At 35.4% G+C, this 16,556-nt stretch overlaps 1 protein-coding gene across 1 annotated transcript; it reads right to left on the bottom strand.

Annotated features, from left to right (window-relative positions):
* Positions 1 to 1,410: 1,410 nt before the first annotated feature.
* On the bottom strand, positions 1,411 to 15,410 carry CLEC9A (C-type lectin domain family 9, member A). The gene is made up of 6 exons (XM_011953037.1): positions 15,320 to 15,410; positions 13,737 to 13,817; positions 6,413 to 6,559; positions 4,144 to 4,295; positions 2,502 to 2,623; positions 1,411 to 1,543 (listed from the first exon to the last, which is right to left on the bottom strand). The coding sequence occupies exons 1-6, from the start codon at positions 15,408 to 15,410 to the stop codon at positions 1,411 to 1,413; spliced, it is 726 nt and encodes a 241-aa protein (XP_011808427.1).
* Between the last annotated feature and the right edge of the window lie 1,146 nt (positions 15,411 to 16,556).

Here is a 16,556-nt window from a genome sequence, read left to right on the forward strand (position 1 = left end):
TTTTACTTTATATATTTAAGTGATGTCTTTACACTTAGGAAGAAAAGATGATAATCTAATGAATCTCAGCTCCTCCTTGTGAGAAATGAAGAATTAAATAAACTTATATTGAATTAAGCAAATATGTATTGAGAACCTACTAAGTGGTAAGGCGTTCCTGTAGGGACGGTAAGTGGTAACGAGTAATATAATAATAATTAAGGAATCTGTTCTTTCTGTAGATCACAAGGTACTTTGCTATTAATCGTCTCTTAGGGATAAGATAGTCCATGCTTCAGGGAGCCTACAGACTTAGGGCAGAGAATGTCTATGGATTTATTTGAGGAGAATCCATTAACTTTAAAGCAGATATTCTCTCCAGAGAGTTGCTGACATTTTACCCATAAACTTTAACTTCTCAAGATCCCTGCAACAGGAACAAAAAAAGGGATCATTTTTGTCTGGGATGCACAAATAAAGGTTGATGTGTAGAGATGACTGGTGAAGTAGTCCAGAGAACAAAACCAGGCACTGATAGAGTGTTCAACTCTGTGCAAGACTATTCTCGGCACTGGCATATATTTACAGTCTAATCCTCATACAATATTTTGAAGTAAGTTCTGTTGTTATTTTACAACGAGGCAACGGAGGCACTGAAAGATGTAATCGAAAGTGCTGGCGTGTTAACCCTGAGGGACCAGACCATGAGCCCTTTGATTTGTGAATGGTAGGGATGGTCATTGAGAGGAAAGAGAGAATTCACAGAATTCTCTGGAGAACATTCTGATCCTGCCATCCCGACTATTCCTTCTGCTTATGTCCAATTCTAGTAGTTCATCTTTCTAGTAGAAATCGAATCTTAAAAAGTACATTGTCTTACAGGCTGCAGATAGAAATCTGTCTTTCTTTCAATTTGGAAATTCATATCTCTGTTCTTCTATCCTATCAGTCTGATAACATAATGCCTGAAAGGCTAGAAAATGCATGGAAAGATCTCACAGATGGTGAGTTTAAAAGGCCAAATTTATTTATTTATTTTAAAAATATTAGTCAGCTGTAACTGCTTCACCTCCCCCAACAACATAGATCTGTACCTTGTGTGAAATTTACAGTCATTCTGGGCTTTAAACAATAAAAATGATTTCCGTGTGTTTGTTCTTAACTCTTCGGGGTTTTGTCCTCTGTAGCTCTAAATAGGTTTTATTCTTGCAATGTGAACAATATCGAATGAAATCTGGACAGTGTGGAAGAATATTCCAAAGTGTATTATTGAGTCCCAGGTTGCTAATTTCATTGCCCACATTTTGGTTTACTGTTCTGTTTTTGTTTTTTGTTTTTTGTTTTTTTTTTTTTCAGGGGTGTTGGAGGGTGGGTTTTCCAAAGGCCTGTTCCAAATAATAGTGTAATAGAACACTTTGAACACAATTTCTTTCAGACAGAGGATCTTAACGCATACTTCTCGCAGATAAAATACTTCCAAGTGCTGCAGTTAGACGGAAGAAGGGAACCGTTTTTGATGTATCCACAGACTTGGTTGGTTGACTGGGCTCTCTCTACTGGCCACCTGGAAAGGCAAGTCAGCATTTCTGAGGTTAGATTTGGGGGTTTCAGAGATGTTCCTGAGGGTAACTAATGAGATGTGTGTAGCTACTTGTTTTTTTGTATTAACATAGCACCTTCCTGTGGTGGTTTCGTCCTCCTTCTTCAGTAACTGCTTATTTCTCTCAATAAGGAATGTTAATATAATTTGAACAAAAACAGCATGTAAAGAAAACAAAAACATAGATACTCAAAGACAGTCCCTAAATTAGAATGTCTTTGCTGACTCTTAATTTTCAAAATGCTAAGGCACCTGATTCTGCTTCTCCATCTCCCCACTGCCATCTGAAAAGCTTAATGTGGAAATGAATAGTTACTCTCTACATACTAAGCAATACAAAAGAAACACACTTGATAATTACATTATTCATCAGACACTCAAATTGTGAGGTGAATTTTCTATAAGATAATAGTAGCAGGGCTGGGAAGGAGAAAGACTTAGAAGGCACGAAGCTATTCTAAATTTTGTTAGCTTTAATCCCAATTAGGCCAGGCGCGGTGGCTCACGCCTGTAATCCCAGCATTTTGGGAGGCCAAGGCGGGCGGATCACGAGGTCAGGAGATCGAGACCATCCTGGCTAACACGGTGAAACCCCGTTGCTACGAAAAATACAAAAAATTAGCCGGGCGTGGTGGCGGGCGCCTGTAGTCCCAGCTACTCCGGAGGCTGAGGCGGGAGAATGGCCTGAAGCCGGGAGGCGGAGCTTGCAGTGAGCCGAGATCACGCCCCTGCACTCCAGCCTGCGGCACAGAGCGAGACTCCGCTTCAAAATAATAGTAATAATAACAATAATCCCAATTAGCCGCCTGTAACATTATCATGCTGCTTGTCCCTTGGAGAAAATTCATGATACAAGGTAAAATAAACTTTTGAATTCCCTCATGTTTCTAACTTTCTTGTAGCATTTTACTCAGAGACTTACAGGTCAGGAGAAGGAGAGGAGCCATCTTGCCAAAGCCAGCGTCCGCTGTGTCCATCCTGAGACAACCCCACCCAGTAATCATAGCTTCCTCTAATCTTCCTCAAGCTGCCAGTGATAAAATCCTGTAAGAGACAAGACCTGAACTGTGAAATGAGAAAACAAACAAACAAAACTCTAGTGAAATATAAAGTGTGACATTTTGCCTAGCTAGAAATTAATGGGAACTTGAAATCTGGAAAAAGAGAGAAGGGACTATTATAAAAAAGTGCAGATACATTTTTTAGACTATTTTCTATTGCTATATGATCCATGTGGTGTTAAAGACTATGAAAAAAATAAACAACTGGGATTTTTAAAGTTTCAACATATTCAGAGTAGGTAGTATATGTCAAAAAAAGAAAGTGTTAATACTGAAGCTTCAATATCGAAAGTAAAAGTATTCTTGACATCATAGAATAGTCTTTCTCAGAATACTTCGATGTGGAAAAACAGTTCATGAGATTCCAGGAGTAACTTAAGTATGAGCACATTCGGTTAGAAGAAGCATTCTAATTTGTGTCATCAAATTTGCACATAAAATAACTTTTTGAGCATATAATTGTAATAATTTACTTCAAGTGTTCTTGATTTGTTGCACATGCTTAACAGATTATTTTCTCATGACTTTTGTTGAAATGAACTTCATCTAATTACTGAATATAGCAGGTACCCATTTTTTTATAGGGCCAAAGTGTGCAATTTTGCATTCTATTTCATATAAATTTATGGGTAGAATGAGTTCAAGGGAACATCTTATTGTTCACTTGTTTTATTTTATTATTATTTTTTTTTTTGAGATGGAGTTTTGCTCTTGTTGCAAAAGCTGGAGTGCAATGGCACTATCTCAGCTCATTGCAAACCTCTGCCTCCTGGGTTCAAGCAATTCTCCTGCCTCAGCCTCCCACGTAGCTGGGATTACAGGCTCCCACCACTATGCCCGCCTAATTTTTGTATTTTCAGTAGAGACAGCGTTTCACCATGTTGGCCAGGCTGGCCTTGAACTCCTGAGCTCAGGTGATCCACCCACCTTGGCCTCCCAAAATGCTGGGATTACAGGTGTGAACCACCCTGCCCAGCCTATTCACTTGTTAAGACGTTGGTAAACTAGATTTAATGCCAATTAAACATTTCATTTAGCAGATACTTATTTTTCAAGACCTATTTATTTCATGGCATCACTTCAGTTTTTATACTTCTGTTTTTTCTGGATAATTACAAGATTATTATAGGTTATTATATTTGCCTACAGCATTGAAAATAATACGTTTAAAACATATCAGCAACTATAATGCATGTACATCTTGAAGTGGATTATCATGCTATGAAATAGTATTCTCCTTATTCCCTCCACTTTTTAATTAACCAAGGACATAGAACAAACATATTCTTCTCGATTTCAGATAACCATCCTGTTTTTATGTTTTCCCATTAAAAAGAAAATAAAACATACGGATTCTAACTTTGTCTCTTTTAAATCTTTATTTTTACAATTATACTGCTGTTATACATTATTAAGGAACTTTATCTTATGAGAATGAGGGATTTCTTTTAATAAGTAAAATGGTATTTTCAGAATAACATGAGACCACAAAACAGTGTTTACCATTTCTTCTTTGCTCTCTATTTGTAGCAGTGTGGAACCTTCCTTTAAACAATTCTCTTGACTGGTGTGCCAAATTCTCCAATGTTCAGAGACATAGTAACAGCTTTCTCTGTTCTGAATCCAATTGTTTGGACAAGGACTGCAGTTATGGGCTTTGAATATAAACATTTTACTTTAGTATCTTATTGTAAAATATTAACAACATATATCCCCCAAAAAGCCCCTTGCCTCACCCTCAGCGAGGCTGAATCCCATAACATAATGGTTCACATGATGTAGCACTTACCAATTTCAGCTTCTCTGAGGCTCAATAGAGTAAGATTCATGTAATACGTTCTACATGCAATGGGCCTTTAACTTAAATATGAAAGTAATTGTGGGATATACTTAACTAATTTTTTTATCTTCTATGATAGTTAATCTGATTATTCCCGTTTTATCAGTCTTTCCTTTCTTTGAATTCACATCATTTATTGTCTTCACTTATTTGCTTATTGTTTCATGTCGGTTAATCTTACTGCCCCAATTTAGCTGGAAATGTACTGGACCATTGCATGGATTGAATAATAAGCTTTGAATTTATATTTAAATTCTGAGCGCTAAACAAGGAAATATTTTATAGATAATGGAGAGAACAAGTAATCCACCTTAAGGAGTGATTTGAAAACATGCAGGTGGCCGGGCGTGGTGACTCAAGCCTGTACTCCCAGCACTTTGGGAGGCCGAGTCGGGCGGATCACCAGGTCAGGAGATTGAGACCATCCTGGCTAACCTGGTGAAACCCTGTCTCTACTAAAAAATACAAAAAACTAGCCGGGCGAGGTGGCAGGTGCCTGTAGTCCCAGCTACTTGGGAGGCTGAGGCAGGAGAATGGCGTAAACCCGGGAGATGGAGCTTGCAGTGAGCTGAGAGATCCGGCCACTGCACTCCAGCCTGGGCGACAGAGCCAGACTCCGTCTCAAAAAAAAAAAAAAAGAAAACATGCAGGTGAGGAAAATTGGAGAAGAACATAAATGAACAATATGCTTAGTTTAGGACTCTGATACAACTAAGAAGTAAGCCTTAATGTTTAATCAGTTTTATGGAACCTGTTTTAAGATGAAATATAGTCACAAAAGAAGAATGGTCAAATGTGTAAAAGGGGGACCAAAGACCAAGAATTTGACCAAGTGTTTCTGGCCCAGGTTTATAGAAGGAAAGACACTGAAACTTCCACAACTCTGGTTTCTAGACAGTCCCTGTATTTAGGCTAAGAAATAACTCATCAGTAGCTTCCACGGGCCAGATATTGAGTTGCTTAAAGCTCTTCTATATCTTTTGTTTGGAATCCCTGCTAACCGATATCCTGAACATTGTTAGAGTTATAGTATAAATAATGTAGACAATGGTATTTGTGACGTTGAAGAATGTGTTGGATTTGTAGGTCTCCAAAATGGATATTGTTGTTCTATTGAAGGTTGATGGCTCAGAGGTGGGTCTCACTCGAGTTTGCAGTGGCCTGCTGCATATAGAGACATTGTTGGGCACACAGTGATCCTTTAAATACTTGATTAGATTAAATTTTAATCAGAAGGAACTATGGTTGATTTTTGACATCTCTCATTGGCAATTATGTAAAGGGTATCCAGTCTAGGAAAGTTAATTCTCTAAACTATATGTACAAGCATTATGAAATGCCAATTAAGTAACCATAGAATACTTGACAAACTATATGACAGGTAGAAATAGACTGCATTAGGTTTAAAATGCTTGTAAAGCATATAAAAGATTAAACTGGAGTAAATTCATAGAATTTTTAAAAAGAGCTAGGTCCTGCATCGTAAAAGAATTTTGTGGTAAATACTCATTTTCAAAATGAATTTTTCTGCTCAAAGCTATCTAAACTTGAAACTAAAACAGTATCTAAACTAAATACATTAGGAAATTTGGAGCTAGAATTAAAATACCCTTACAAATCTGAATGGCTGGATAAAACGATGTCTTTTTGTGTGTGTGCATGTATTTTTTTAATCTGACCTACTAATTGCACACACACCTCTTTGGCATTTGACAGTACATTTCCTTTAGTTGTATTCTTTTGGATCCCTGGTGTTTCCACATAGTATTGGATGTTATAATAAGATTGAACTAAAGAGTGATCAAAATTATGTTACTCTTATTATAAAATCCTAACAGTTTTGCAGAGAACAAAATGTGTGTCACTGTTTCTTTTGAGGTATTGGTGTATATATTTAGATGTATACAGTGGAAACTGATTTTTATCCATTACCTGAACTAAAAGAGTTTTGCATGAAGGTTTGACAAAATTTCATCTGAAGGACATGGCTTCCCTTCCATTCTGTAAAGTTTAGCAGTGCCCTCTCTTGTTGGATGAGTTTTTCTTGCTGCTGCATCGCAATGGTGGACACCTGCAACACTTCAAATGACAGCAATCATTCCTAATAAAACACTGACATTTTATAGCAAAATAATCCTTCAACACAGACTAAAGACAACTACAAATTACTATTATTTTTGAGACTTGATTTTGTATTATTTTAGTTTTTGCTTAAAGTTTACATTGTACAAGAATCAAACACTACAAAGGACGTGGAACAAAACTTCTCTTTGCACCCCTTTTTAATTCACTCGATTTTACTCTCCCCAACCAGATTTACCAATTTAATTTTTATTATTTGGGAGCTTTTGAATGTTACACATAAAACAAAATGAAACTTTACAAATGAAAGCAAATGAATATAAAACTCGCTCTCTCCTCTTAACACAAATGGTAACAATATGTTTACATGGTTTTGCACCTTTTATCATTAACATACATATTTGAACATAGTTCCATATCAGTACATAGACATGTAAAATTATAGTACAATGGCACAACCAGGATATTGACATTGATACAATCAAGAAACTCGGCTCCTCCATTACCATCAGGATCTGTCCTTGCCCTTTTATAAGTACACCCACTTCCCTCTTGCCTTCACCCCTTGTTTACTCCTGGCAATCACTAGTTTGTGTTCCTTTTCTATCACATGAATGAAATATAAATGGTATCTTACAGTACGTAACCTTTTGCTCTTCACTTCATTCACTCAGAATAATCCTCTAGACACTCATGCAGACTATTGTTTAAATAAATAGCTCACCTATTTCATATTGTTGAGTAGAATTCCATGATACGGACTACCACTACTAGTTTAACTGTTCACCCACTGAAGGACATCCGGGTAGTTTTCAGTTTTTAGTCATTACAAATAGAGCTACTATGGGCACTCATGTACAGGTTTTTGTGTGAACATAAATTTTCATTTCTATGAGGTATACGCTCAAGAGTGCAATTGCTGTGTTTTAAGGAAGTGTGAAGTTTAGATTTCTAAGAAACTGCTACACTATTTTCCACAGTGGCTACAGCATATTACATTTCCACCAGGAATGAGTGAGTGATACGCTTTCTCTGTAGCTTGACATGCATTTGATGTTGTCACTTACTGTTATTTTAGCCATTCTGATTATGTATGTAGTAATATCTCACTGTAGTTTTAATTTGCATTTCCTTAATGGCTAATGACATTGAACATCTTTTCTTGTGCTTATTTGACATTTGTATATTCTCTCTGGTGAAATGTCTTTTCATGTCTTTTTGCCATTTTCTCATTGGACGTTCTAGTTTTTTACTGTTGAGTTTTGAGGGTTCTTTGTACATTCTAGGTTCTAGTCCTTTGTCAGATGTTGATTTACAAGTATTTATTCCCAGTCTGTAACTTGTCTTTTATTTATTTACTTATTTATTTTTGTAGAGATGGGGTCTTACCTTCTTGCCCAGGATGGTCTTGAACTCCTGGACTCAAGGGATCCCAAAGTGCTGGGATTACAGGCATAAGCCACCACACCTGACCTGTAACATGTCTTTTTATCCTCTTCCTAGTGTTTTTTGCAGAGTATGTACGTTTCATTTTGATGAGGTCCATCCAGCTTACCAATTTTTCCATTCATTAATCATGTTTTGATGTAAGTCTAAGAATTATTTGCCCACCTTTAGATTCTGAAGATTTTGTCTTATATTTTTGGAAAGTTTTATAGTTTTATGCTCTACATTTAAGACTGTGATCTATTTTGAGTTAACTTTTAATTTTTGTGTAAGGTATAAGACTTAGGCTTATTTCCTTTTTCTTTTATTTTTTCTTTCCTATGGATGTCTAATTTCTCCAGCACCATTTGTTGAAAAGCCTATCCTTCTTCTTTCAATTGATTTGCACTGCTGAAAAAATCATTTGGGCATATTTGTATGAGTCTATTTCTGGATTCTTTATTGTATTTTATAGCTGTCTTTTTGTCCACTAATACACCTAGCTTTAATTAATACAGGTTTTGGAATCAGGTAAATTGATTCTACTCAGTTATATAATTGGTTTAAAATAAGTTTATGATATGTTAATCATTATCAGATTGTGGCTATTGAATAGACATATTGTACAGAGAGAATGGCATCAAGAAAAATTAATTAGTGAATTAAGAAACAAATCAAAACACCTATGCATGTCAGCCAGACCTTTAGGATTAAATATCCTCTTTTAGAGAGAAACAGAACAAAAGAGGAGAACAAATGGGCAAATCTGTAAAATTATGTTCATATTTTTAACCACAAAACGGAGGTAACCAAGATCACACACAAAAATCTTCTAACCAAGACAGGATGGTCGCGGTGGCTCTTGCCTGTAATCCCAGCATTTTGGGAGGCTGAGGGGGGTGGATCTCTTGAGGTCAGGAGTTCGAGACCACCATGGCCAACATGGCAAAGCCATGTACTAAGAATACAAAAATTAGCTGGGCGTGGTAACGTGCACGTGTAATCCCAGCTACTCAGGAAGCTGAGGCAGGAGAAGTACTCGAACCCAGAAGGCAGAGGTTGCAGTGAGGTGAGATCATACCCCTGCACTCTACACTCCGGCCTGGGCAAAAGAGTAAGAAAAGAAAAGAAAAAAAAAAAACAATTAATTACATATCTACATATTCTGATCTGTTTTACTTATCAACATTGCTGCTGAGAAGAAAATACCAGACATCAAAAGCCATGGACTAGACAAAGCAGATGTTTATGCCCTGTCCATCTGTGGATAGGTAAAAAAACTCAGGCTGTCAGCTGCTTGGAGTTTTTTCCCTCTTTTTAGCAAAATGATGGATCTAACCAGAGTCGAGTGTAGGACAGTGATGCGCTAATTTTATCCTATTAATGATCTGGCATGTTTAGACATTGAAAAATAATAATTTTCCTCTTAGATTCAATATATAATTCTAAAATTTTATATTGAGATGCTTTTTTAGATTAGCCATATTATAGAAGCTGTTGTTGTTTGTTTATTACTATCTGAACAGCTTATACTATATGAAACTGTAATAAAACTGGAGAAAGAGAAATGAGACTTCTCTTCAGAGTTTCCCCCTAAATGGGAAGCAAAATATAGCACCTTTATTGGGGTTGAAGTTGTAATAAATTTGCAATGAGGACTAAAGACAAAACAATATAATTACCTAGGGAAAAATAACAAAATACTTTTAACGTCCCCCAAATAAAATTATTTGTTGTATGATATTATACATTATACCTAATTGATGAATTAAGAAAATGAACAGTAAAAACAAATAAAAAAGTTGATTTCTTAGAAAATATTTTGAACTATAGAGTTTTTTAATAAAAAAATTAATGGCATAAATAATGTAGAAAAATTAGAAAATGTGAAATAGTAGGAAGAAAACTAAAAATTAAGTCTACTTACTTTGAAACCTACCACTCAAATATGGCCATTAGTATTTGGTTTATATCTACTGAAACTCTTTCCTATGTACGTATATAGAAAAGTATTTTATATACAACCTTTAGAAAACCATATTTTTATATAAATGTCTTTTTAGAAATCTGCTTCTTTCGTGAGAAAATATTGCATAACCATATTTCCAAAACAATAACAATGATTCTAGAAGATTTCTTTAAATAATGGCATTGTATTCTTTTATATAAATATGACTTAATTAATTTTACCAGTCCTTCTATTGTCAGGTAGGAATGAACTGTCCTTTAGTAATATATATGAGCAATTTGTAATTAGCACTTTCATTATATTCATGTTATGATACTTTTAAACAAAAGGTTATAATTTTCATTTACTACTTTTTGTCAGAAACATGGTCCTGTTTAAAAAAGTATATGTATATAAGTTAAATATGTTTTGACATTTGTCTTACAATGCAAGTTTTCATAAAGAGAATTGGATATAACATTTTAATTTAAACTGGAACATAATCAAAATGGAATATTTATTAAAAAATAAACATGACTTTTGTAACTCAAAGCCTACTGGCTATAACATAATCTATAACCAGCTGGGACAAGTAATTAGTTATTGAACAGAATGTTTCACATGAAGAAGCTGCTTATTGCTTAACACAACAGTTTCAATATGGTAACTGGCTGTATTTTTTTAAAGCCCTAAGTGTTAAAAATGTATAAGAAGACCTAGGCAAATTATAAATTTAAAAACAACAACAGTAAAAATTAATAGTCACTACACTTGAACAAAAGCTAAAGGAAAATATACTTTACATCTGTATAATGATATTTAAGTTTTGTAAGTATACATTTTTAGCTATTAAGACAAAATTTAAAAAGCAAAAACTTTTATTTGTAAGAATTTTCTAGAAATTACTGGAAGTCTTAAGCACATGGTTTTCTAGCTATGTTTCTTTTATCCTCATCAAAGTAACATTTTCTTCATACAATTTGTGTTTGGGGAGTTAACTTTTTTTAAAGATACACTACATTCATAGGATTAAAACATTAAAAAAATCCAAAAAGCAAACATTGAAATATCTTTTTCTCCGCATTGTCATGATTTATCTCACTCCTCTTGCCCTCACTTTTAGTATTTCTTATATAACCTTCCATTGTTTGTTTAAATTCAAGAAAATATTCATTTTTAGTCAAATTGTAACATAGCATATACATTTAAAAAATAATTTCAGCTTTTATTTAGATTCAGGGGGTACATGTGCAGGTTTGTTACTCAGGTATATTGTATGATGCTGATGTTTGGGGTACAACTGATCTCATCAGCCAAGTTTTAAATGCCGTTTGTTTGCGCTTTACATGCAGAAGTGTTTCTTCTTTCTTTTGTTGTTCTTGCTTCCAGGTATTCTGTTGTGTAGATGATGTACCCTTATTTATTAACATGGTCTTTTATCAATGTGGTGGGTATTTGAGGCTTTTCCCCTATTGTTAGATTGCAGGTTTATCCATAGGAACAATTTCCAAAAGTGGTACTGCTGGGTCACAATTAAGACAGTTTAAAATAACTCACCATCTTAGGAACATGATTTATAGGTTTCATATAAAGAGATTTCCTTTACTAGACCGAGAAGACACTTACGTATACACTGAACAGCAAATCTTTTGACAACATGGAAAATGTAGAGTGTATTTTTTTTTTTTTTTTGAGACAGAATCTTACTCTGTTGCCCAGGCTGGAGTGCAATGCTGCGATCTTGGCTCACTGCAGCCTCCACCTCCCTGGTTTAAGCAATTCCCCTGCCTCAGCCTCCAGAGTAGCTGGGATTACAGGTGCATGCCACCACTCCTGGCTAATTTTTTTGTATTTTTAGTAGAGATGGGGTTTCACCATGTTGGTCAGACTGGTCTCGAACTCCTGACCTCAGGCAATCCGCCCACCTCGGCCTCCCAAAGTGCTGGGATTACAGGCATGAGCCACCACACCTGGCCTAAAATGTACTCTTATAATCATCCTTATTATGTAATGCATGATTTTTGTCTATATAGTGGAAAAAATATTTGGCAATTGGAGAGTATAGATTTATGTTTATATAAAAACCAAATTATATATCCCATTCACTTGACAACACTGCTTCAAGATGTTGCATCTTCAATTAATTTTTGTTTTTAATTGGAAATGATTTTATACTTTAGGTTTCAAAATCTTCTTACCCCAAATAATTATTTGTAAAATAACACTGAATTCATTATATAGAATTAACATTTAAACAGTACTTTAAAATATTTGCAATGCAATTTAAATATGAATTCTTATATTGTAGAGGTACAATGAATCTTGGCAATGTGTCATTAAAAGTCCTCAATTTTTGCAGAAGTGGATTATTAGATGTTAATTGACTTAACTGGTCTTTTAGATATAAATTGTTTCTATTGTGTTTGATAAACAGGTATTTAATATACATGCTTCTTTTTTTTTTTTTTTTTTTTGAGACGGAATCTCGTTCTGTCATCCAGACTGCAGTCCAGTGGCCGGATGTCAGCTCACTGCAAGCTCCGCCTCTCGGGTTCACGCCATTCTCCTGCCTCAGCCTCCCGAGTAGCTGGGACTACAGGCGCCCACCACCTCGCCCGGCTAGTTTTTTGTATTTTTTTTAGTAGAGACGGGGTTTCACCGTGTTAAAACCAGGATGGTCTCGATCTCCTGACCTCGTGATCCGCCCGTCTCGGCCTCCCAAAGTGCTAGGATTACAGGCTTGAGCCACCGCGCCCGGCCGCTTCTTAAAAAATGAACTCACATTTGCCTAAAATATGTATTTTTTAATAAGACACAAAGCGAGTAGATAGAGAAAAAGAAAGCTGTCTTGAAGTTCTAACATTTTGTTAAGCTGTGAAACTTTGAGGAGATAGACAAAGTAACAATTACTGATTAAGCTCCTAGCAATTCTTAAAACCTTCCTGTAAAAACTAGCAGAAAAGGAAGCTTATGACATTACCTGAGCAAGATCAAACTTCCCATATTTTGTGAATGCGAATCTGAACCTTTCCCTTCCTTATTCTCAGAGTTCATAATTCTTCCTCTCCGGCTGATGTCTTTTAGATAGAGATATGATTTGCCAAGGCATATAAGAAAGAAACATCTATCCAAACAATACCCTTCACCTCTTTTAATGTACATTTTTCTTAGTACTAGCGTGAGTGATGTTAGAGGTTCATAGTTCTTTTTCTGGAAACTGAAGCTCTGTAATTATTAAATTTTCTAAAAATTGCACTTGTCAAACATGAAAACATTTCTTCTATTTGGACTAAAAAGCAATGTGGTTAAATGTGGCTGAACAAAGCTCTCGGGTTTGCATTAAACATTTTAAATTGAAACTTGCCTAATATAAATACTCTTTAAAAGTCAAATTTAAATTAAATATGTATTAGAAACAGAAAAGCAGAACGTGAAATCTTTCAAATTGCATGCTTTAGCACGTTAACATGACTCACAAATTGAATCAGAATATGTTATTATTTTCATTGTTTCTCCCAGAGACCTACAGCACATAATTTGAGTTAAAAAACATGCAATAGATCACTGAAAGTTATCAGTGGCATCCAAGTGCTCAGAGAGTTCTATCCAACGCTTGAAATTTGAGGTCATTATTTTACATCATTTATGTGCATTCACATATTACTTAATTGATTTTCCATCGATTTATAAATTATGAAGTTCTATACATAATTACATACATATATCATATATATAAGCTATTTGTAGTATATAATACATATATCAATATAGGTTATTTTGAAAATATATTTTTGTACTTACACTTGACGCCCAAGAAAATGGATGCTGTTAATAACCCCATGCAGAAAATACATGAAGTCACCATCACAAGACAGCATGCTCCTAACCATGGAATAGGAAAAATGAAACCAAGTTAGAGAAAGTAGATAAAAAAGATGGGGCAAGGATGGATTGAGATTAAGTAAAAAAAGGAATTTACATTGGCATTTCTACTGAGAGTTGTTGGGGCCTGGAATGTGTAAAAGAAAAGGAAAAAGAGAACCTTTGCTCAAATGCATTGAAATGCAACACATAACTTGGAATACATGTGATATGGAAATTGCCAAATTAAATAGATTTAATAGTATACTTCTGTTATCCTTATCTTTGATGTCACACCTTATCAATGAATTATATGTATTCTTTTCCAACCATCTTTAGAGATTCCCCCAAGCCAAATGCTGGCTTTATCTTTTGAGATAAAAAATGCTGTCTCCCTTCTCCCCATCTCTTCAGTGTTACTTGAACATGATTAAATAAAAGAAAGATACACATTTTAAATATATACTTTTAAATATACATTTTTGGAAGACGAACAAGTTTTCCAAAGTAATTTTACAACCCTGCAGAGAGGAAAAAAGGAATATGTGATTTTTTTGTATTCAAACACTAATCATAGAAAAATAGTTAAAATTTATCTTTGGATATTGTGATAGGCAGAGAAACGCCCCTGCCTAACATGCCAGTGTCTTAATTCCTGGAACTTGTAAGTTACCTTATGTGGAAAAGGGACTTTGAAGATGTCATTCAGTTAAGGATTTGGGATGGAAAGATTAACCTGAATTATCTGGGTCCTCTTTAAGTGAGAGGTAGGATATTGGAGGGACAGCATGGCATGATAATGGAGGCTGAGAAACATTTAAAGACATTATGTTGTTGGCTTTCAAGACAGAAGAAGGGTCCATGAGCCAAGTAAAGCAATAAATACAGCTCTAGAAACCAGAAAAGACAAGGTATAGATTCTTCCACTAGATCCCTGCCAACACCTTGGTTTCAGCCCATTGAAATCCATTTCAACTTGTGACATCTAGAGCCCTAAGATAATAAATTTACGTTCTATTAATCCCCTAAGTCTGTGTGATTGGTTACACCAGCAGACAGGAACTAATATAGATATTAAATGATGCAGACAGAACTAATCACTGTAACCAACAACTCTAGGCCAATGAGATCTTGCCAGTTTTTCAACCTATGTTTTCCCTTTTTATTTCTTAGTATTTATCAGATAATTTGCAGAATATTTTAATAGGACTTCAGTTAATTAAAGTTGTATTTTTTCACAAATTCCCCAAATCTAGGTATTCTTTTTCTTTTCTAGAGAGGCAAAGGAAAAAACAGTTCCAGGTATTTATCAAGTTAATTGCTCTTTTTATTTTTCACCTTTACTTACTCCTTCTCCACTTCATTAGCATTTCACGGACATTACAGTACCCTTAAGTAGACTATCTCAGATTAGAACAAACATCTTGGCCTCATGATAGAGCAGAAAAACAAAACAAAACAAAACACAAAGAACAAAAAACATGAACCCTAAAGTCTCGCACAAAATAGCTAGAACTGGTTACCTGAACATTTGTTGCAAGACAGACATTTCTGGTAAGTGTTTGGTGCTGGACTATCCCACTGAAGAGAGGTGTATATTTCTTCCTCATGCATGTCTGAGGTGCTTTGATAGGAAAGCAGTCCACACAGGAGGCTGGAACAAATAACTCCTCTTGTGGTTTGGAGCAGGTTGGTGAAAGAACTGAAATTGGTTACATTTTCACAGTAGTGGGAAACTATGTTTGTGTTTAAGGAGTAGAATAGATGCACCTTCATTCAGAAAGTGGAAGTTTATGAAGTCTAAGCCAAAACACAACCTGATGAAAAAGGAAATGAGAGAGAATTGAATTCAGAATGACCAATGATAGAACATTTTTTATCTGGTTTCCAAAATGTAGCAGATGTTGAAGGTGATAGCAGTGAGTTCAGAAAAAAAGATGTAAGTGCAAAGAACACACTTGCATTTGGTATAGGAGATGAAGCACAGGGGTGACCTAGATAACTCACATTGGGCAAACCAGGGTGTAAAGAGTGGGAGATCACTGGGTAGACTTAAACAACAAAGCTAGGAAGGGATTTCAACCTTAAGCTAAATTTACATACTGTATATCTGTTGGTGTAATGCTAGTTACTGTGATAAATAAACCTCAAAATATCAGCTACTTAACACAATAAAAGTTTATATGTTACGTAATGTTTTAGCTCCAGGAATCCTAGTTAGTGATAGCATTCCTCCAAATGAGACTTGGGATTCTTTCATCTTGTGAGACATTGGAGTCCTTGACTTCCATCCACTGGGAAAGAAAAGAGAAGGTGATGAATCCACACCTGCTCTTGAAAGCCATAACCTAGAATAGCATGTCTCACATTCACATGCACCAAAGGCATGCCCACTTTTGGACACAAGGTTTGAGCTTGCAAAATGTATGTTTTGCCTGGACAGCAAACTCTTGATGACCACTTCACTCCAGAAGGAAAGCATGAACTATTTAGCTGACAAATGGCCATTTCCGCCACATCTTGTGACTCTAGCATCAGAAATTTGAGACTTTAATCATCATTCATCGTTTGACCACTTGTCTTTATGGCCAAAGGTTATGTCTAAGTAACATAGTCTACGAGTCCCAACATTATGCAAAATTACACTGTTTACTTTTGTTTCAGTATCTCACTGGATTCATCAGTCTTTTCCCTAGCAATCAGGCCCCCAGAAAGAAACAAAGGGCATACTCAAGGGGTAATCTAACGGCATTTAATTAA

This window comes from Colobus angolensis, unplaced genomic scaffold (genome assembly GCF_000951035.1).
Source record: "Colobus angolensis palliatus isolate OR3802 unplaced genomic scaffold, Cang.pa_1.0 Scaffold11, whole genome shotgun sequence".
Lineage (NCBI taxonomy): Eukaryota > Metazoa > Chordata > Mammalia > Primates > Cercopithecidae > Colobus > Colobus angolensis.